We start from the raw sequence: 24,165 nt of genomic DNA, 5'->3' as shown, positions 1-24,165 counted from the left end.
CGTTCTTTCTTTTTTTCTACATTTCCTGATTCAACTTTTGACAAGTGTGTGGTAGCAGTAGACATTTGTTGATGACTGCTCATGACAGAAACCTGTGCAATAGTCTATCCACAAACAACATTAAAATACGTGATTAAAGATTTCTATTTTGTTTTTTAATTAAACATTTTTTTAATTTTTTACATATACATTTATATTATTACACATATATACAATAAACTACTTAGAGCAAGAAGAGCCATGACACCATCAGGAATTACATAAATATTACATTCTTAGAGTTTTGGCTATTTCTATCTTGAATTGTTACTCTTATTCAACATTCCAAGGCAACCCATGCTTATCCTTACCTAATACTCACTAGATAGCTAATATTTTCTTTATTCTTATAGTTCTTTCCCCCAGAATATAAAGGCCTCCGAAAGCAAATTATAGGTAGAGTAGGGTAGCAGATATAGTTTGTTGCTAGTTTGTAGCCCATTGTCTATCATGGCCTGTAAGTATGAAATCCAACAGACTCTCACTCCATCCCCCACCCTCAGTGAAGCGTCATCAGGTCCACAGAGGAGCAGGACTGACGGCTTTGCCTCCTTCCTCCCTTCCAATTTAATTAGAGAGGAGCTTGTAAGGGCAGCCACCTTCTCGCAATCTCCATGTGCCAGGCTGAGAATGTCTTGTGCACTTTATTCATTTCAACCATCGAAACCTCCGGTGGCCTTTTTTTTCTCTCTCTCTCTCTCTCTTCTCCCTTTGTTTTTATTTAAAAGGAAAGAGAGGAAATATCCTCGCTCTATGCTTTTTAAATGAAGTGACTTGTCAAGTCAGAGACTGCAGCAGTAATCTGAAAGGCAGTAAATTTAGCGGCCCTCACTTGCACTGACAGCCTGTCCAGCACTTGAAACATAAATAGCAGTGGAGACAAATCGCTGCTGTTTTCCTATTAGGCTTCGGCCCAATGGCCTCATAGCCTTCGGTAGTGCCTTGGCCCGGCCTGGGCGATCAACTGCTTTTAAGAGCAGGCAGGAGCTCTTCTCTTTGCTCCCACTTGGCCTAGAGGTGTAATCATGAGCCTCCGCGAGGCCCCTCCCCGCCTGCGATCCATCCATCTGCTTCACGGAGAGGTTAAAAATCCCAGGTAGAGATTGAAGGGTGCTAGTAAGCAGAAGCCTGCAACCCAAAATGAATGTTGCTCGCTACAATCCCCAGCTTATACGTTTTGATATTAAATGAAGACATCAATTGCCAGACCCCTTGCTACTGTTACCGTGACCCCCGAGCCTTACCAAAGGCTGCCCACCTTATGTTAACTGGAAGCACTACAATGACAATGCTTTAGTGCATGCCTAAATAGTTTGTTTTCTGCTCTATTCCCTGCCTTCATCTCCACTTTTCATTGCCTATATTTTGACCTTAAGCAGGAATAGGTCTCTAAATTGGATCGAACACCTCATTCAGCAATGAGTCTATCCCAGAAAAGGAACTGGGATTTAAGGGTGAACTCAAATGAGGCATTTCAGCATCCGCACCGGCAAAGAAAGAATGGAGGGGCCAGAGAGGGTGGCCATGTTTTGCTTTGCTTTAATTACATTTCAAAGCTTCTTAGGCAGCTACAGGCCTCTACCTTGCTGAGCTTCCACAGTGCAGCTGCCCTGCTGGGTTTAACACACTCACTTACAAAATGCCAATTGATTTATATGACTCTTGAAAACAGCGACTGCTGCTCTCATCTCTCTTGATATTTAATCCGCAGCCGTGGCAGAATCGCTAATAACAGGTCGAGTATTGCCCCTGCAGTTTTGATGACAATGGTAAAAGATCTTGGTCGTCGCTGCCTCTGTCCAGCAATTCAAATCTTCGCCTCACCCTCCCTATTACAAAATAATCTTGCAAACAATCAGAACCTGCAGGAATTCTTACTTCTATTTTACTCCCGAAGGATGCCTCTGAAGTACTATTTTTTTTTCTCTCTCTTTTTATTCAGTTTTAACTATTTGGTTTTTCTGTCTTGCATTCCGAATGGCAAAGCTGAAGCAGGATGGTGAAATTGCTTCACGATGTGTTTGTGTTAGTCCCATTTCCACTATTTTAGAGAACAAAATCCAAACAACCCTTCAAGCCTCCCTGATTATATCAGGCCATGGGATGCAGCATCACGACAAAACATGTACAAAAGGGAGGTGATCACATGATAAGAGACAAGGGAGCCACGCTTGCTCCCTTAAAACAACATTCCTTACAAACTAACCAGGCTCCAGTAAGAAACTTCCTCCATGGACAGAGCTCCGAAGACCCAGATACCTCTTGCTAGACCACACCTCTTACCTGTTGCATCACCTAATATCTACACTGGAGGCCAAGTTCACGTTACAGGAATCTTTGAGGGATTCAGTTGCCCCGATTTGTAGACTAAGCATTTCAATCCACATTCACCCAGAATCTCACAGTGACCTGGTTTCCAAACACCCGTGGAAGATACTCTACAGGATGTCCCTAGAAGACCCAAGACCTAGCACTACCAACCACATCCATGATATAAAGCATCCGACTCTGCCGGAAGCATCTGGCTTTATTTCCCAGGGGATGTGAATTAGGCCAGCACTTGGTATGTTCTTAGCTACTAACAAACACCACGTAGTAAAAATACATTTCCTCTCATTTGAAAAACCCAAGCAAGCTACACTAAATACCTCAGGAGGTTAGGGTTGAAGCACGTGTCCCAAATTTTCACGTTCTGCCCTCCTCAGTGATATTTCCACGTCCTTTCTTTGGGCCCAGATTCTACCTTAGCATGATTCTCACCATGATACTACAGCAATCAGCAGACACTATCAACGCAATATTGAGTATGGTGACTTTGAAGACACAGTCCCTCGCTCTCATAGAAAGCATAGGTAAGTTTATCAGAGTGCCAAGAAACCAGCAGCAAAAAATAAATGAGGTTAGGGAGCTGTGGAGGTTGCCCCCAAGTATGACAACTGAAGTCCAGAACCCCAGTACCCACTTAAATGCCAGGTGGGCTGGTGTCTAGCCTGAAATCCTAACATTCAGATGGTGGGCAGAGCATCCCCAGAGCAAGTTGGCTGGCTGGATTACACAATTGAGGAACTTCTGGCTTCAAATTAGAGACTCTGGCTCGATATATAAAGTGGAGAGATTGAAGAAGACACCTGGTGTCAACTTTGGCCTCCACAAACACAAATATGCACATATACACACCCCCACACATGTGTAAAACACACATATACATATGCACAAAAAGACAAAAAAGTGATCTTGATATGCAAAGGACCTCAGATAAGTGGAATTTCCTTTATAGTTGTGAGATTCTATATTATAAGCCATATTTCTCTGAGATTAAAGAAAAGAAAGGAAAAAGGTAGGAAGGAAGGAAAGGGGGAAGAAAGGAAAGAAAGAGGAGAAGGAAAAGAAAAAAGGAAGGAAGGAAGGAAGGAAGGAAGGAAGGAAGGAAGGAAGAGGAAGAGAGAAGATACCAGGGAAGAAGGAAGGAACCCAGAGATGGGCAGTCAATTTAAGCAAATCAGAATCCAGTCTGTGCTATCCTTCACACCTGTGAGTGGCGTCCCATCAAGGCCCTCCTTTCTCTGGCACGAGGATCTCCATTTCAGGCCACTTCCTTTGTAGCTTGCCTGCTGACTCCCATGCCTTTGTCTGTTGAATTCCAGGAAGATCATTTGCCCTGGAAACTCCTTCTTGCCAATGGTAAGTCCATTGCTTTAGGCCTCCAGGGCTCCTTTGCTTGGTGCTGGCATTTTCATGTGCCAGTGGTTTATAATACTAATGGGGGAACTTCTAAAAATAGCTGAACGAGGCCAAGTTTTCAAATGCCATTTTCACAGTTGTTGCTTTGTTTGGTTCTCTCAGTGAAGAGGTCAAGCAAAGTGCACAGATGAGACCTGTGAGTTTCCCTGTCTGTCCATAACAAAACGCCATTGCTCTACCAGCTCTCTAGTCCCCGGGACTCACCCTCCTATTTCGTGCACTGAAGGAAGAGATTCCCTAGATTCTGGAAACTATGAACTAAGCAAACTCTAGCTTCCCTCAGCAAGGAAAAATGATGAAATAAAGAATTATATGCTTAATTCTAATCATGAGCTTCAGAACCCCACAGACCTATCTTACATTAAAACTTGGGCATTTTCCTACCCCAACTCTAAGCCTGGGTTCTGCATCTTAAAGTAATGTTGAGGATACCGTGGCTTGATATAATATATCTTGATGGTTACAACTCAGTATATTAAAGCATTCTTAAGCAAGTATTAAGCAGTGTCCCATTCAATAACTGTTTTGATATCTGGGTCCAATGAGCACCTTTAGGGGATTCTAAATAAAGAATTACACAGAGAAAATGGATAGTGGCATGTAAAATGAAGGACTTTACTAGGGAAGACTACACCTGCAAAGGAGGAAGAGGACCAGAACAGAAAAAGGGTTGGCAGTTCTACAGTGTCCGCTGCACACGGATAGAGTCCTGTGTCGCCTAAAATGGGCTTTGGGGCGATAGCTCTGGCTTTCTTGCACATACTCTATCTGTTATATGTTTCATGCATCCTATGTCTCATTAGTATCTTTATTTTAATAATATTTATTTTATGTTGATGTGTGTGTGTGTGTGTGTGTGTGTGTGCTCACACATAGATGCAGGTGCCCACAAAGGCCCATAAAAGATGTTGGATTAATTAAAGCTGGAGTTACAGGTGGTTGTGACCTGTCCCACGTGGATGATAGAAACTGAACTCAGATTCTCTGCAAAAGCAACAAGTTCTCTTACCTCTTTTTTTCTTTTTTGGCTATACTGGAGACTGAATCCCAGACCTTAGGCAGAGTGCTTTATGACTGGCATACATCCTCATCACTCACCAGCAGATTAATTCTCCATCTAGGGGGGTGTGTTTCACTGTTATAATTTCAGGGCACCTTTGGGCTCTCTGGAATGTTTCTGCATCTGTGCCCGTGCATCTCAGTTCCTGGCCTCAGCTTGGGCATTTCTAGTCTCCTCTTTGCAAACAGGATGTTTTCATATGCCAGCTGTGCAGCCTTTGCATAAGGTCTTCTGGGCCTCGCTGCCTTAAACTCCTGCCTCAAATTTGTATTATTTCATGAACTTTCAAGAAGTTCCAACAGTTTGCTAGACAGGCAACACCAACTAGTCCTACAGTGCATAATGCAATGTGTAGTACACAATATAGCATAACAATTTTCAATACAAATCCTATAGAGCGCTAAATATAGATGGTCTTGATTTTATTCTACTGCCAGGTAGCAATGTCAGCCTACTAATGTGCACACAGAAGAGAATTTTAAGACCCCAGGCCTGGAAAGGATTTGTGGATGGTGGCCCCAGCTGGAGTGCTAAGCTTAAACAATGTCAGCTAGCTGATACTGTGTGCGAGAGCAAAGATGCAAATAGGAATGAATTTGATCTCTTCCGATGCCAGAGAAAACAATGCTGGAGTGTTCTATTTAGCCCAAGCTCATTCACTGAGGCAAAGCCAATTGTGGCCCTCCCCTGGCTTTGTGCTTGTCCCTGCTTTCTGACTACCCTCTAGGAATGTTGCAGAAGGCAGGAAGCCAGCTTACATATTTAACACCCTGTTGTGCTTTACTATTCAAATAAGGAACGTTACTCTATCAGAGTAGCCCACTCCTTCCTGTCCACGCAATTAAAACATCTTAATAGTCAAATACTTTTTCAGAGAGCTCGCCCTTCTCTTATCCATTTGTCTAAGACTTCCTCAGAATCCAAAGCATCTTTAGTGTATCCTGGCCTCATGCTTGCTGGTTTTTATTTCCTCCGATGCACCCCCCTGTTCCTCATTCCCCTGTGATTGCTACTTCCTTCAGTCACTCTCCACTCCCTTTCCAAGTGGAAAAGTGTGGATGTGAAGTGGCTTCCACATTGGGATAGCAAGATTGTCAAGTACCGAAGGGCCTCTCAGGTAGAATATGGAACTGAGAAACAAAAATGTCAAAGGACCCAGAGAGAAACACACTAGAGATATAAGCAAATCCTAATGCAAGCATCCCGTCTGTTTATGGTGTTCTTTCACTCTTCCTTATCATAACTTTTTTGAGTGGAATGCGTTGTGTAGAAATATGGAAAAGAAGGAGCAAAAACAGGACTACATGAGCATGTCCTCAGGAATTAAAAGGGGGGAGGGGTGGGCAAAAGGAACTGTAAGAACTGATACTTGAACAGATACTTATTACAGCATTTGAAGTTCACCTGGGAAACTTCAAAGAGCATTATTGACTTATGGTACTTTTTCCTCTTGTGTGTATAAGTTGATAGGTGGCCTCTGCTGTCTTTACTCTCCTCTCCAAACATGGACTCGTCACACACACACACACTGTAAGAAAAATGTCAATTCTTTTCTTTTCATTAAACTCTATATTTGTTTGCATTTATAGCTAATGTGTTTAAAACCACTTATATGTAAATATTCAAATTCAGATGAGTAGAGGGAATGCCATTTCAAACACATTTTCCCCTTTAGGAGAGATAAGACTGCTAAGTTGCTATTAGACTGTTCTAGGAACACAGAAAGACATGGTTTATCTAACAGACTAAAGTCCTCTGAATTCTGCATTGCTAAGTCCACAAAACAGTCAAAGTTATCAGGTTTCATGAGTTGTACTTCTTGAATCCCAAATAAAGCAAAAGACTTACAGATCTCATAAAGAGTAATAAGGAAGGGGACCTTTAAAATGCGTTGTTTTATGTCAAACAAATGATAAGTTGTCTTGTCCTAGGGAAAAAATTAAAAACAGCCTACTGTGTTTAGTGAGTAAATATTAGAGGGCTTGCGAATTTTCATAGTGTTATTTGATTTGATAACTTTTTCACCTCTGTCTATGTGTATGTGTGTGTGTGAGAGAGAGGGCAGGGGAAGAGGAAGAAAAGAAGGAGAAGAAAGAAGTAAAGAGGGCAAGAAGCTCCATAGAAGTGTATTTAGTTGCAAATGGCTGCTCACTTACAAGGACTAGGTGACTTTGTAAACTCAATTTCACCAAAGCAGATATTGTCCTCAGCACACCACCTGGTATACTCTAATGGGTGTCATTTCTAGCTGCATTGCCTCCACACTGGGGAACACCAAAGAGAATGCTTCTCTCTTGCCATTAGCTCTGGGTTCCTCTTTCTGACCCATGAAGACATATTAAAGGATCGAATAATGCACAGCTTGAATAAACAGAGACTAAAGGGGAACATGATAATTGGGTGCAAGAGGGTGAAAGGTGCAGACACTGAAATAGACAAGGAGCTATTTGGCCTCTAGCTGAATTATTGCCAGAAGACACAAAATTGCACTATGCAGAAGGTAATTTAAACTAAACACCAGACACCAAAATAAACATAACACTCATCAGAGTGAGCAAAGTGGTTGAGATGTTTCAAATACAAAAATACTGAAATTTGCATTTGAAGCAAAATAACAGATTGGAATTGGAGAAAGATCTAAACTGTAGTCCTTGGGCAAGTTCTCCAGACAACTTAAATGGCAGGTTATGGTTCACTTTCCCTTCTGAGAAGTTTTTCAAAGGACAGGATATGGAGATAGCATCCTTGAGTGGACAGCACCTGGATGGTGTGACTGAGAACAACCCGTGCCTCCATGGGAAGACAGACATCGAGCAAGGGAAAAAACATGGGAGCATATGAGTGCACTTGAGCATTTTCTAGTTTGCAATTCGTGTGGCTTTTTCATGGTTTAAAACAAAGAATTGCAATTGCTGACACAAAGGGGAAAGCGTCTTGTCAGGCCTGTGTCTGTAGGGGCTCAGCTGGTGGCTGAAGCAATGACTCCATGCAGCATTTACATCCTTAGGACATATTGAGCAGGGCCCTGGCCCAGCCTTTAACAGTAGCATACTCCACACACTCCCTTCCCCAGCAAACTGGTGCACTGTTAGGATCATTAAAGAGGAATGGGATTTTATGATGGCTTCCATATACGGCTCCATTCTCTTAAGCTATAGGAGGTGTTGTAACGGCCTCTAGTACCTGCTTGTGTTGCTTAATTCTGCTCAGCTGCGTCCCAGCCCATCGGGACTGCTATAATGAAAAGCTATAGGTGGCTACAAGCAACAGGAACTTATTTCTCACTGTTCTGGAGGTTGGGAAGTCTAAGATCAAACTGCATAGATAGATAGATAGATAGATAGATAGATAGATAGATAGATAGAGATAGATAGATAGACAGACAGACAGACAGATAGATAGATAGATAGATAGATAGATGATAGATAGATATAGATAGGTAGATAGATAGTCTAATGAGGGCTCATTTACTGGCTCACAGAAATCCACTTTGCTGTTGTGTCCTAATGAGGGGCCCACTCTCATGCTCTTATCATCCCCCTCAAGGCTTTATGCATCCAACTGCCATCACACTGTAGATTAAGTTTCAACATTCAAATTGAGGTAGGGCCAAATATTAAACCTGTATCAATCTACCTGAGTAAACATTTACCAGCTTCCTAATATACGGCAAACGTCATGCAAGTTCATAGAGGATGCCAAGAGTACGAAACCACCCACGAGGCTTACAATCCAGAACTTTGGGTTGACGACAGCAACAGAATCACTTGTGCCTCCAAGGCTATTATCTGAACTTAATGAGAAGTTCTTGAGTGAAGACGTAGACACAATGCCTTACAGGTAACCCTCTTGTGGGCTTAAGCAAAATAGAACAGCAAGAATGCCAGAAAGCCCTGGGTTTCAGCTAGAGCATCCAGAAGAAAAGAAAGGAAGAATAAGGAGGGGCGTACAGAGGTCTTATCCAGCATTACACATGACTATCAGGCTGGCTGAATGAGGGAAACTTTATCCTACCAGAACCTCTCCACTCTAATGAGACGCTAGCCGGGCGTTCAGTTCAGGAAACAGAGTTAGCCCTGGCTTGGAGGAGGCTATCATGGGAGGAGGAGAAAGGATATCTGCCATCCTCATGTGTATTGTCATAGAAGGAAAATCCCCCTTCCCATCTCAGGTGGCATTTGGGAAATTCCTCCTACAGACATGAGACTGAAAGTTTACGTAGTGGGGACCTGCTTTGTTGGCCACTTCTGGAGGGGAGGGGATAAGATTAATTAACATGTGCATTGGTATATAAGAATCCCAAACCCCAAATCCAGTAAATATGGCTTTATTTTCTTCCCAAACTAGTAAGGCCTGAGAGAATACCGCCAAAAGTATCTTTCTTTCTCCCGAGACAGGCTTTTTTTTTTCTTTAAGAAAATAAAATGTGAGAAAGGGATCCATGGCCACTCCTCCCATTTCTAGACATGTTGTGGGGATTGAAAAGAATGCAGTGTTTCAACCATCCTCAAGCCTGTGACCATTCTTTCTGCTACTGAAAATTCTATACTCACTTAAGAATAAGGTTTGTGTCTTTCTGAGTCTGGGTTACCTCACTCAGGATAATCTTTTCTAGTTCCATCCATTAGCCTGCAAAATGCATGATGCCTTTGTTTTTAATAGCTGAGCAGTATTCCATTGTGTAAATGTACATTTTCCTTAACCATTCTTCAGTTGAGGGATACCTAGATGCTTTCCAGTTTCTGCTTATTACAAATAAATCTGCCGTGCACATAGTTGTTCCATGGTAGAACATCTTTTGGGTATATTCCCAGGAGTGACATTGTTGGGTCTTGTAGCAAAACTATTTCTAAATTTCTGGGAAACCTCCAGATTGATTTCCAAAGTTGTTGTACAAGTTTTCACTCCCATCAGCAATGGAGGAGTGTTCTTCCTGCTCCACATCCTCACCAGCATGTGCTGTCACTTGAGTTTTTGATCTTAGCTGTCACCCCGCCTTAGGATAAAGATTCTCACTGCCAGGGAAGGAGGGCTCAAGGGGAAAATGGCTCTGAGGCTCCCATTTTCTGAGAAGAAGAAAAGGGGGATTTTGGGGAGAGGGGTGAGAATAGGAGGAGAGGAGGGAGGGGGCTAAGACCATGCTGTAAAGTGATCAGATAGATTAGATAGATAGATAGATAGATAGATAGATAGATAGATAGATAGATAAAGAATAAGGTTTGTTGGTTTGGAAGGTATCAGGTAGAAAAATGTTAGATCTCTTTTAATCATCTTTGACCTCCCACACTTTCTACATATCCTACATTTGCATAAAGGCATGCCTGACTACATGCTTGAAGATGGGGAAGGGAAATCACAGGCAGAAATTAACCATTTGGAAATAATATCCTGAGATATTTCTTAGAGCAACTGTGTCACACGGCCAGTACAAAAGTGTGCTATCCAGTACACACTACGTCCAAAACAAATAACTTAATGTTATTATTGCCTACTCCTTGTTTGTCCTGGTTTTCTCAAAGCCAGTCGTCCTGACTGTTGACAGGGAATAGAAGCCTCTAGCGACCCTGGCAGTTGTGTGATAGAATGTTATCGAAGAGGTCCTGTGTTCTGCGGGGAGTCTACTTAGCAGGCATCGTTGACATATCAAGACGATGAATTCATGTCCGTGCTGGCTGGGTGTGATGTTGATTTGGCCATTGGGGGATTTTCAGAACAAGAACAGCTTGTGGCATTTGAGCGGAGCCATTAATTGGCACCATTTAGTGTAGCATGATGAGAAGCGAGATTCCATCAGCGGGGCAGGCCTGTGTCAACACCCTTCCCAGCTGCTCTGTGCTAACCCAACTGGCAATGGAGTTGTGAATTGGGCAGGTGAGGGACGTAGAATTTAGTTAAAGTTCAAGTCCACAGGCCTTTCTATCTAAGCTCTAACTAAGCCCTTTCTGCTGTCCAACCCTCATTGTCTGTCTTCTCTTTCCTCCCTCTAGTGTCTCCTCCCACTTCGTTTCTTCTGGTCTATTCAGAAAGAAAGGGAGTTCATTTAACCAGTTAAGTTCCACATGAGAGTTTGAAAGATTTATCATCTAGTTTTTCTTTATGGAAACAAAACATCATCCAGTTTTATAGATTGTTCCAAAATGGAGCCTCCCTTTCCCTAATTCCAACTGTTAACCGTGGGTATAAAGTTCCCTACATCCAGATTTGGAGACACCATTAGACGCCTGTTCTTATGCGTCTACCCATAGTTTGAAAGCCTGGATGCTAATAGAAAACAAAGATTAGTTTCACAACAAAGATTAACACAGAGCTTATTTTTAAAGATTTAGACCTATTGTTCTCTGTCTCTCTGTCTCTCTGTCTCTCTGTCTCTATCTCTCTGTCTCTCTGTCTCTGTCTCTGTCTGTCTCTGTCTGTCTGTCTGTCTGTCTCTCTCTCATTCACTCTGTGTGTGTGTGTGTGTGTGTGTGTGTGTGCATGTATATGTGTGTGTTTGTGTGTGTGTCTGTGTCTCTCTGTCTCTGTGCCTCTGTGTGTGTAAACGTATGTGCCACATATGTGAAGTGCTGGTAGAAGCCAGATGAGAGCATCAGGTTCCTTGGAACTGGAGGTGGTTGCAAGCTGCCTGGTGCACTGGTAACTGAGCTTGAGACCTATAGAAGACAAGCAAGCTCTCTTTTACTACTGAGGCATCTTTCCAGCCCCAGCACATGATTTTTGTGGAAACAAGAGCCACATAATCAAAAGAGTGGCATTTCTCACAAGCAAGCCACTCTCTTGCTAATAGGTACGTTGGAGTAGGAGGGTAACTAGTAATGTCCAGATGATAACAGTGCATTGTGTATACCCCTGGTGCTTCATGCTGACTCCGCCCCTACTTTGTTGCAAATACTTGACTGATGACTGACAGATATGAATGTTTGAGTACTCTGGCCTCTCGTCAAGAGACATGTGTGGTCCCCTGAGTCCCCAAAGGATCGAGTCAGCATTGTTTCTGGAGATTTAACCTGACATCATAACATTGTTTGGCTTCTTTCTCTTCTAGCTCCCGTTTCCCCAGTCCTCAACTGTTTTTCCTCAGAACATTTCCCACTTAATCACGTTCAGAAGAAACTTCATCTTGGCATCTGCATCTGTAGAATCTGACCTCAGACAAAGCATGCTGTCAAATTAATGAGAAGCAGTGCTGATTTATTATTTTTTTAAATAAGCAATCTGTTGCATATTTTAGATTTCTTTTTAAAAAGCAATGCAATTGTCTGTTTTTCAGGAAGAGAATTTGAAGGAGAAGAAGAATATCTGGAGATCCTGGGCATCACCAGGGAGCAGTCGGGCAAATACGAGTGCAAGGCTGCCAATGAGGTCTCCTCAGCCGATGTCAAGCAAGTCAAGGTCACTGTGAACTGTGAGTACAAGAAAGAGCAGCAGGTGTCATGTGCCCAGGGTGCACCTCCACTCACAGCGAGCTCTACAGATTCCATTAGTGAAGGCTCCTAGCATTTCAAGCAGATGTTCTTCTGGTCAGGGATGCACATTTGTACATTGGACATTTCCAAGGGCAAGGGTTGGCCTTTGAATTTGATAAATCAACTCTTCCAATTCTAAATATAGCCAGCAATACATTTCACAGTAGCCTCTGTCTTTTACTCAGACTGTGGAATTAAGAAAATATGATGAGACACCACTTGAGTTTCTGGCAGTCACTGCTGTAGAGTCTGTGGACAACAAGGTCATATTACTTTGGGAAACCTAACAATCCGTATCTACTTTAGCTGGAATTTTTATCTTAATGCATTGTTTGTCAGAAGAGAATAGCCCCCAAGATTATATTTTATCCTCTGTTATTGAACTAATTGGCCTTGGGAACAAATTCAAGCCTGTCTGGCCAGATACTGTGTGTCCCTGATGTCTAGCTGGGATGCCTGATAAGTTAATTTTAGTTATCTATTTTTCCTAAAGCCTGGGCATCAGAAATGAAGATTTCACTAAGATGCATAGGTAAGTGGGCATACTTTGAACTTGTCAGATGAAAGGCTCTTTAGATGTAGTTCAAAGTGGGAGGAAGGAGCAGGAAGGGATCTCTAAGATGTGTGTCACCCAGCAAAGGAATAGAAAATTTGTTTATCTTACTCAATTAGGGGTGACTTTCTATAGCATTAAAACTCAAGTTTCTATACCATATAAGTGTGGCTAATGACACGACAGGACAAAGACATGTTCTGATCTCTCTCTCTCTCTCTCTCTCTCTCTCTCTCTCTCTCTCTCTCTCTCTCTCTCTCTTCTCTCTCTCTCTCCACCCCTTCTGTATGTGTGTATGTTTATCACCACATTCATACACGCATATAACCATCTATACACACAACACACACACACACACACACACACACACACACACACAAGCACAGAGACATACATGCACACATGCTTTAGCCCACATCCCCTTAAAGAGTATTTTAGGGCATAATGAGTTAGCTTTTGTCTTCTTATGTCTTTGTTGCTGTCACCTATGTGCCAGAGTCAGCATAAATGTTCCCTGTTCTTCTAACAACCCTGACAACATAAATATGATCAACTCCAATTTAAAGCTTTAGAAACTGAAGCCCAAGTTCAGAAAATCACCTAACCCAAGCAACACGAAAAGCAAATGTAAGAAGAGGGGTTCAGCCTCGGCTCTATTTTACTCTAAAGCCCTAACTTCCCAAGAAGAAGAGGAAGAGGAGGAATCTCAAGTATCAGTAATGCCCCACACAGCTTCCTATTAGGAATTTAAGCATGTTATTTAAGGACACCATAATCTAATGAGATGAGAATCAACATTCTTGCATTAGAAAATTTGGAGCTGAACTTTAGAGTGTTCGGGAATCTTGCTTAAAGTGCTTTAGCCTGTGCTGGAATGTCCCCAGTGCCCAGCTCCAGCCAGCCTTTCAGCTTTCTGAAATGGGCAGTGAAGACTCCACAGTGTACCTAGGGGAAACCAATAGACACAGCACTGAACTACACATTTATGGTCTCATTTTGAAGAGCAAGGGGCTGCATTTGATGAGCTGTGAAGTGCTTTTATCCCTGCCTGTCTCCATTTTTTTAGTAATAGAGTTTTTGAAAGGCCAGTATTACTATTCTTTTGCAGTACTGGGTGTGTTTCAAAGATGAATTAATGATCTCAATGTTATAAAATGCTTTAGGTCTTTTTTTCACATGAAAGGCAATTTCTCTGGGTGTTTATATAAGTTTATAATTAGGTTAGTTAACTTCTTTTATGCACACATAGCCATGCTACAATCTGCACCTCTTCTCTGACTTTTTGGAGTCAAGATTTCATTTTCTGTTAATTGACCTTCAACTTAATTAGGTTTCTGAAAGTCCAATCATGTGGTAAATAGAAAATATTTATGCTTCCATTGTATGAAACATCAAAGTGGTCTGGATTGTAGATGGTTTCCAAGATCAAAGCCAGACGCCTGGGTCCTGTTATTATTGAAGCAATTAGTCTGACATTGCTCCCTCTGCACTGTCCCCAAAGCGTAATTTAGAAGAGGAAAAAATACTGATAATTTTCAAGGAAAGTTTTATGAAAATAAGAGCTTTTGCTCGTATTGTGGTGAGTGACACCCTGAATAAGGATAGAGCCTACAGATTCTCAAAAAGTGCCTTGGAGCAGTTCAATTAAATACCCAAGATGCTCTAACCAAGAAGAGCAAGAATGTATCCACGCCTATAAAAATATTAAGTAAATATTAACTGAAGGTATAACTAGAAACCCCAAAATAAAACTCCCTTTTAATATTTTCCCAAACCCTATGAATAAATGATGCTGGCTATAAATCAGGGGAAAACACTCTAAGTTCACATCCCTCTGGAATGCCCCTTTTTAACCCAAACTTTATTAAGTATGTTTATATAAAAATCAATCCTCACACTACAATTCCTGTTTAAATAAGTCAGAGTACCCAAAAATAGTGTAAATAGATGAAGCCTCCGGGACTGAATTTTATAAACTTGTTCTCACCTATAGAGCAATAGCGAGGATCACTTCTGTCCCTTCATCTGAACCTTTCTTTTTTCTTTTTCTTTTTTCTTGTGTGTGTGTGTGTGTGTGTGTGTGTGTGTGTGTGTGTGTGTGTGTTGTTGTTGTTGTTGTTGTTGTTGTTGTTGTTGTTTTGTTTTTTTGTCTAACCTGAGTTCTCTACCATTTCAAAACAGGCTTCAGGTTTAGGTCGGGCAAACAGGATGGCTAAGAAAACTACTGATGAGATAGATTATCATAGTGAACATACCCTGGATACCACTTTTAAAAAAAAGCAATCTCAGTACTTACACCTTCCCACTGCCACTCATTGATTCATTTACTCATTTGCCAGCAGATGTTTGTTGCAGGACAGAGAGAGGCTAGCACAGTGAAGAGTGGGGACATAACCGTTTCACCCCTTGTGCCCACAGCCAACTCTGTAGCCTCCCATTTTTATTTCCCTTAGATAACCTGTCTCTGTGGTAGGTCTATATCGTAGCGCACAGCCATTTTACATGCAAAGTCTATTTCCTAAGTGGTAGGAGGTCCTGGTACCTATAGAAAGCTAAATCATGGCCTCAAAATCTTTGCCATTAAATAAGTTTGGTGAAATTTATGGAATGGACAAGACTGTTGACTTTCTGTGTCTTCTGTGGCCACAGATTGCTTTCAGATGTCAATCAAAGAAATGCATTACCCTTTCTCTACACTCTCAGTTGCAGCTTCCATTATGCATTAATGAGTCTATAAGATAGCACCTATTGTATAGCAAATGTGCAATCAATGCAGGCTGTTGGTTTTTCTCAGACTCTTCCTAGAGCGGATTTATTTCTAGTCATGTGAAAATTTCTTAAGACTGTTCTTAGATCGATTTGTCTCTTTGTGTCTCTCCGCCTCAGTGTCTGTGTGTGTGTGTGTGTGTGTGTGTGTGTGTGTGTGTGTGTATGTGTGTGTGTGTGTCCCCCTCCCTCCCAGCAGCTCACATTGTCACCCATTGAACTTTCTCTTTCCTCTCCTTATCTTCCATTTACCCAACTCTGCATCTAGAACTAACTAGCTCACCTTGTACAAATGGTGGGGGACATGTGACATGACATTTCCACAGCTCTTACCTGTGTGTTGATTTAGAGAAAGCATAAGTTACTGAAAATAGGCATGGGGATTGGAGACACCTTTTGAGTATACACAAATGTGTGTGCGCATTACAAAGGCCAAAAGAATGCTCAGGATGCCCTGGATTTGGAGTTACTGGCAGTTGTAAGCTGCCAGGTGGATATTGAAAGCAGAACTTCAATTCTTGTTGGAATTTGTTCCTCTTGGAAAAGGAACAAGCATATAGAACCACTGGGCAAAACGTGCATTTCAGCTAGACTCTTCAGTACTTTGACTCAAGGGTCACCTAGTGAGAAAACTTTAGGTAAATAAGGTCTCAATAAAGAGTGACGTATTCTCTAGTTATTCATGGTGACACCTATCTAGTCTCCATGCTGGTCTTACATTTTCCAAAAAAACATTTTCACTTTTTTTTTTGAGAACTTCATTTAATACAGTTAATCATAATTACTCTCCTCTCCCAGATCTTCCACCACCTCCCTACCTGTAGCTCTCTACTTTCATGTTCTCTCCAACCCTGCCCCCCCATATCCATGGAGTGTAAGCATTCTCTGACACAAAGTCAAAAAATTTCAGAATGGCAGACTTAGGACTCCCAGGCCCAACACTATAACTTTCTCTCCACCCATACACAAAAGAGTAAGAGTGGTAAAAGCAATTAATGTAACCACTTCAGATGTTGAAAGCTCTCTTTACATACGATTTCATGATAGGTGCCATGATCTGCATTCATAGGCAAGAGGCTAAGAAGAGAGAGTTGTCTATGGTAACAGAAGAGGCACAGGAGAAAGTTAGGGATACATATTCTGACTCCTAATATAGAAATATACCAATGATGTCACTATACATAGTGACATTTTTTTTTAGCATGCTATGAATAGAAATTTGCAACATTTACTTTTCAAGCTCCCTAAAATAATGATTTTTCTTTATTAAGAGTCTATTTTTGGTGCTAGAGAGATAGCTCAGAGCACTTTTTGTTCTTACAAACAACTTGGGTTTGATTCCTAGTACTCACATGGCAATGGAAGCTTATGGCCATCAAATAACTCCAGCTCCAATGTGTCTAATGCTCTCTTCTGACCTCCCTGATCTCTAGAGGTATCAGGCATGCAAGTGGTGCACAGATGTTCATACACAGAAAGTAAATAAATCTTAAAAAATAAAACAAAATGAAAGGACTTAGTCAAACAAACAAAGGAGAGGTCCAAAATGTGATCATCCTGGGTCTAAATCTATTCTTCAGCAAATACTGGTAAAATGGATTTGAACAGGTTACTAACCCTCTGCAAATTTCTCTTCTTGTTCTCCAAATAACACTACTAACTCCTAACTCTTAGGGCTATCATTTGGACAAATATGGATGCCCAACATCTGAATCAGAGCTAGCAGATATCTATGCTGCTTTTAAATTATACACTTCACTCAAATTTTGGGGTCTTGTGCAATCTTTCCTAATATTAAGAAGATTAAATGAGTGAGGATTTTTGCCCAAGCCACTGTTATCTCAATCGTCATCATTCTGATGGAAAGAATTTTGTTATCAGTGATGTAAGAATACGAAAGCACTGATTAATATTTTCAGGACCTGGAATTTTGAGGTAATAAAAACTGGAGGAGTCATTTGACAATTGTAAGCTCTTCCAACATTATGTAAAGAGTAACAATGAATCTCTCTGTGCAGCATTTTTAAGAGGCACACTTTTATTATAGCCATATTTTGAACAGGGAAACCTATTATTTTAACTCTACTATGCATGCTACAATATAATTCATAATAATCTTTCTTAGCCTCACCTGCACAGAATTCATTCCAAATGAACTTTGAAATGTCTGTTCATAAGCCATGGAGGCAGACCTAGGTTATGATGTCATTTGAGAAATAAGAGAAGCAACAAGCTCTGGCACTCCCTATCAGCGGCTCTGAATTGAATTTGGTGAAAGGAACTTGCTGGTTTTAAAAGAAGGAAGCAAGTGGTTAGACCTGATGACTGCCCAGAGTCATCCTTTTCTGAATTTAATGTGCTTAGCCCTAGTTTCTAGCCAGCTTCCCTCTTTGCTGTTGCCTCTAGTGGGTTAATAAATGATTTGTTGTCTCCCTCATCACCATGCCTAACAAATTCAGAAATAAGGATGAATTTGAGAGGCTAAATGCTTTTATGGTAAAGGTCAAAATAGAAGTAGCACCAAGTAGCTAATACCTTAGCATATTCAACTAGCCACGCACACCCCAGGCACCCTGGGCTGGGATGTCTGCCTGTAAAAGAACAGGAAGGAGAGATCCTAGATCCAGCTTTGAGAACCAGAAGACCCTAGCTCCCCCGCCAAAAACTAAATTCCAAAAGGACAAAGAGCTATTCTTTTAAAGCACAAGTGCCCTAAGTTCAAGGACAGTAGAACAACATAGTGAGACACTATCTCCAAAACAGAGACAGGCAGAAGCCAAACAAGACAAAGAGAAGACACAAATGGGGCTCAGTGTGTTCCTAATGTTTTTAGTCAGAAAAGAAATCAATATCTTCCAAGTAATGGGTATATTAAGTAATTCTCGGGATGTTAGCAGTCAGAGCAAGGAATATTCTGCAAAACTATGCATCTGGGACCCGGGCTCCTGGTACTGTGGCAGAGAGATCTGAAGGAACGCTCAATAGCAGTATCATGGTAATATGCCCCAGCTGCGAGGAACATGGTGGTGGTGGCTGTGGTAGTTGTAAAATGTAAGGGTGTGGGGTTTTGTTCTGTTTTGTTTTTGCTTGACTGGGTGAACGGCAGAGTAATGAAACATCAGTCTTCAATAAGGATTTGTCAATTATATGCATGACACTGCAGAAACAAACATGTCTTAAGATACATTTTCTGCCAGGCGGTGGTGGCACACACCTGTAATCCCGGTATTCAGGAAGTGGATCTCTGTAGGTTCGAAGCCAGCCTGGTCTACAGAGTGAGTCCAAGACAGCCAAGGCTGCCCAGTGAAACTCTGTCTTGAAAAAACAAAAACAACAACCAAAGGGGAAAAAAAGGATTCATTTTCCATATTAAATAATTAAATAAACCATAGAGTCAGAAGTAAAATTCTCTTTCCTACCAACACCAGAGGACCATTGTGCTACAATTGTGGCAGCATAGGTGTCTGAAGAACATTAAAATGGTGAAAATAAGTGAGGATACAAAAATTAAATATACTGAGTTATTACTCTATTGGTCATCTCTACTTTATTTATTCAGTTACTTGTGTGTGTGTATGTGTGTGTGTGTGTGTGTAAGAGAGAGACAGAGAGAGAGAGAAGGAGGGAGGGAGAGAGAGAGAGAGAGAGAGAGAGAGAGAGAGAGAGATGCATATACATTTATGTGCCAGTGTGTGTGCATGTATCCACATGTGCGCACGTGTCTATATAGGTGCACATGTGTGTGCATGTGTGTGGAGGATAGAGATCAACTTCATGTATCTTCCCCCATTGTTCTGTACCTTATTGGGTTTTCTGTTTGGTTTGGTTGTTTAAGACAAGATTTCTCACTGAATGTAGAGCCCACCAATTGGCTGTGCTTCCTGGCCAGTCATCTCTCTGGCCCCACCCAATCCTGGCATTATAGACATGCACCAGCATGCCTAAGGTTTTTACATGGGTGCTGGTGATCTGAACTCAGCTCCTCATACATTGTGTCAAGGTCAAGTCGCTGAGCCGTCCTCTACCACTTTTTATGTACCATGTTTTGGTGGATGCCATCCCTTGATGCCCAAACCAAAAAACCTGGGCGTCACCCATTTGCTCCTTCTTCCCTTCCCCTTTATATTTAAGCCGCTGCCAGGTGATCATTTCTGAGGCTCTATATATTCCAAACCTGTCTCTCCTTCCCATCCTTTTATCATAAACCTGGTATAGAATGTTTCTAAATTCCTTCATCAGCTTCCAAATGGGCCTCCCTGCTGCTATTCCCAGCACTTTATTGATGAGGAAATTGAAGCAGTATGACTCTGGGCAAAGTACTAAACCCTCTAATAAGGGGGAACAATGAAGGGCCAAGCCTCGATTTGAGCTCTACTATATCAAAATGAAATCTAAGTTTATAAGCTGCTCCATTTTATGCTCCATCCTGCCTACCAATAGCTCTACCATCAGCACAAATACATTCAATTCATGCATTACCCCTTGAACTGATGGTCTTTAAGACCTACATGGCCAATCAAAGAAAGACTTTTCAATGGAACCTTGCCCATAATTTTAAGCTGTCTTCTTTGAAAAGATAAAGAAGGAAGGAACGTTTTAAACTCATGTGGATGCTTCCACGGAGCAGGGCTCTGGCTAAGACTAGGCTCAAAAGGCAAATTTCAGGTTTCCCACACCTGATCACTCACCCTAGCTCCTAACCCATGGAGTAGACAAATAAATTATCTAGAAAGCTGGCAATTTAAAGGAAAAAATGGTTAAAAGTGGGAAAATATATGTGATTATAATGATATTAACAGCCCAGTTTTAAGGAAGAGACGGGGAGGACTGCTAAATACTTGTAAAGTTCAGTTCCCTTCTTATGTAAGTGATAAGCCAAGGCCCAGGAGGCAGAAAGTCATGAGAGGGTCATTCAACCACACCAAAGCTATGTTTCAGGAGCCCTACTTTCAGTTCATTGTTTGTTGTTATTTTCTTCTGTTTAGCTTTTCAATACATCATCTTCTCATTTTATGCCATTTTCAGAGAGAACAGAGTAAGAAGGCATTTGGATAATGCTGTCAAACCAGATGCCAGCAACAGGCCAGCGCATTCTTATCATTGGTATTATTTTGTTTTAGACTTTGCTACTCATTTTCTTATAGGCATAACATGAGAAAATGATTTTATGAGATGGGAGGAAACTGCAGTCTGACCTGATATTGTTGTATATGATTCTAACTCAGGACCAGAGTTTCTGTAGACAGAGAACTTTAAAAATGATTCCCAGCTGGGTGTGGTGGTGCACACAAGTAATCCCAGCACTCCGGGAGGCAGAGGCAGAGGCAGATGGATGTCTGTGATTTCTAAGCCAGCCTTGTCTACAAAGGGAGTCCAGGACAGCCAAAGCTAGACAAAGAAACCCTGTCTTGAAAAACCAAAAACCAGAAAAAAAAGAAAGATTTCAAAACTGTAGAAAAACATCAAGTATTTCAATGCATTGCATATGATAAAGTTTGTTGTATTAATTAACCTTTTCCACCACAAAATCTGAGCAGCTTGGTTAGTGGTTAGGCCTATTTTTCACATGCAGACATATGGAAAGCCACCATTAAATAACCTCTTAATTGAAAGGTTCTTATTGTGTGTGTCTCTCTGTATGCCTCTCACTGTCTCTGTGTCTCTCTCATATCTGTGTGTGTGTGTGTGTGTGTATGTGTGTGTGTGTGCGCGCGCACGCGTGTGTGTGCGCGCGTGCGTGCACGTGCAGGTGCATATGTACATGGGGGACCTTAAAGACAACTTCAAGTGTCATCTTCAGGAATGCCATCAGATTCCTCTAGTTGCCTAGAACTTGTCAGTTAAGCTAGATTGCTGGTAGAGCCAGACCAGCAATCTCCAGGGAAACCTGTCCCCACCTCCCCAGCCCTAGGATTACAAGCTCATGAGACAATGTGCAGCATTTTTACCCAGGTGTTTGGACTCAAACTCAGGTGTTTGTGCTTACAAGGGAAGAGCTTTACCAGCTGAGCCAACCCACCTGGCCTGAAAAAGTCTTCTTCTCAAAATGTTCACAGGCAAAAAAGAAACATTATTGGACCCATGTCTACCATCTTGTCTTTCTTCACCTTAGTAGGACTATTTATAGAGAATAGTGCCAAATTAGACTATCAGATATGTTTTTTACTTTATCTCAAGTGAATTACAGCTTTTTAAAGGCCCAGCCAGAAGCAAACAAAGCAAAACAAAAAAGTAAAAGCCAATAGCCAAGGATAGCCAAGGCTACACAGAGAAACCCTGTCTCGAAAAACCAAAAAAAAAAAAAAAAAAAAGCCAATAGCCAACTGCTAGTGAGTGAAGGCAGGTCTTCTGTCCACATGGAAGCACATCATACTGCAACTCATGCATAAAACCCAAATTTGCTTGGGTCATAGTAACATAAGGGAGCACATGGGAGCAAAGATTAAAACAGTGACCTCATGGTAATGTTCTTGGTTACTAGCTTCTGTAGTCCTTTGACAATATAGGGCAAAGGTTCAGGTTGGGAGCAGTTTAACCCTTTTATTTTCATCAGACTCCTCAAAGCCATTACTAGCTATAGTAAATATAGCGATGAATAAAGAAAATGACCACGTTATATATTTTCCAAGGGACTAGGTAGAAGCACTGCTCTTGGAGAGGCTTTGAGTTCAGTTTCCAGTCATGTCAGATGGCTCACATCTGCATGTAACTCCAGCTCCAGGACGTCCAGTGCCCTCTGTGAACCCCATTCAACTCGTGTTTACATACCGTCACAGAGACACGCACATATACATGTAATTAAAGATAAATCTTTTTTTTTTTAATCCTTCGGTTTCATGACTTTCTGTGGAAAAATGCAAATAATATAAACTGCAATTGGAATGATTGAGGAGAGGAAAAGAAACCTTGGGTTTTGTTCACATAAAATGACATTGAGTGTTTTTTTTTTAAACAAGCCAACTCTACGTCCCATCGGTCATTTTTCACTTTACTTTAGCTTGCTGGCGACGAACCCCAATCCCTGATCACGAGGCATTTCAGTGAGGATTTCACATATTAGCTTCTCTGTACAAGATGCCTTTCCTACATCTACTCCCTGGGTACCAACTCTTGTGCCTCCCCCAGCTCTCACGTAAACCTGTGATCCATCCTTCCTACAGATTCTCCCACTGCAGCCCTTTGTGCCCAGAGCATCCTTTGTTCTCACATAATAAACCATTCTATCTGCCCTTGCTACAGATCCGCCCACTATTACGGAGTCCAAGAGCAATGAGGCCACCACGGGACGACAAGCTTCCCTCAGATGTGAGGCCTCGGCGGTGCCCGCCCCTGACTTTGAATGGTACCGGGATGACACCAGGTACGTCAAAAACCCTCTAAATCCTCCAGACCCCAAGTTCCAAACCATGATCTCAAAGTCTCCTAGCGCCTAATGGCAAGACCTCGCTCATATGTAATGTACTTTTTCCTTTTCAACATCCTCTTTATTACATCATTTGGGGGAGGGTGTACGCCTTAAGTTGGACCCAAAAATCCTCAGAGCAACTTAAATAGTAAGGAATATAGTTCAAAAGGTAATTTCCACCTATGTATCTTTCTTGAATGTTGTAGAAACTTAATGCTGTGCCTTCTTTGTAGATAGACTTCAATCAGTTTTGATACTAGGGGTTACATGATTATAATGAGTGAGGAAAGACAACAAATGCTCTGTTTCCTCTCGTCTTTGTAAAACTCCAGTGTAAAGATGAGGAAGAAACCACTAAGCCACGCCCTTCATCTGTATCCCTTTAACTCTTCTATTTTTTTGCTCTCAGGATAAACAGTGCAAATGGCCTTGAGATTAAGAGCACTGAGGGCCAGTCCTCCCTGACGGTGACCAATGTCACTGAGGAGCACTACGGCAACTATACCTGTGTGGCTGCCAACAAGCTCGGCGTCACCAATGCCAGCCTAGTCCTTTTCAGTAAGTATGACAAAACAAAGCCTGACTCCCCTCAAGTCATAGAGTTCCCATATATTGACTTAAAAACTATCCCCCATCCTTTAAAGGTAAACCCAGACAAAAATAAGAATATTCCCATTGTAACTAGAGTGGAGGCTACAAAGTTCCATGATTTGCAAATAGGACTATTCTCTCTCATAATTCTCTTACTTTGGAAAACTGCCCAGTTTTTTCATCTGTGTTGCTTAGTTTCATTTTTTTTCTTGTGGTTGGTTATTCTTTAAGAATATTCAAAGGATATATATATCTTTTGTGGTGGTATCTTTAAGAAGCTGAGGTACTTTAAGGGCCAGGAAATGGATGGCTCTGAGAACATGCCAGCAGCTAGTTACTGAGAAAGGACTATCCAGTGAGAATGGCTGAAGTCCTGGGAAAAGGAGAGGATGAAAAAAGAAAGTGATTTAACTAACACAAGAGGAAGGGTAGGGTGAATGATGAGAGCATTATATAAAAATTGAAGGAGACCGAGGGACTACAGGATTGTTTCCCTATGACAACAAGGTGTTTACTTTGCTCATAGACCATTAGCAGTGGAGGAAGA

At 41.6% G+C, this 24,165-nt stretch overlaps 1 protein-coding gene across 3 annotated transcripts in view; it reads left to right on the top strand.

The window, feature by feature from the left end:
* LSAMP (limbic system associated membrane protein) overlaps positions 1-24,165 on the top strand; it is a 2,140,464-nt gene that overhangs the window by 2,078,149 nt on the left and 38,150 nt on the right. For all 3 annotated transcript variants that reach the window (XM_084800474.1, XM_084800476.1, XM_084800475.1), the window contains 3 exons: positions 12,108-12,242; positions 22,862-22,982; positions 23,437-23,585. In XM_084800474.1, the coding sequence (XP_084656600.1) occupies positions 12,108-12,242; positions 22,862-22,982; positions 23,437-23,585 (405 nt within the window). The remainder of the gene's footprint in view (positions 1-12,107; positions 12,243-22,861; positions 22,983-23,436; positions 23,586-24,165) is intronic.

Source organism: Acomys minous (genome assembly GCF_964271855.1).
Source record: "Acomys minous genome assembly, chromosome: 11".
NCBI classification, from domain to species: Eukaryota; Metazoa; Chordata; class Mammalia; order Rodentia; family Muridae; genus Acomys; species Acomys minous.
This window is presented reverse-complemented; position numbering and strand designations above follow the sequence as displayed.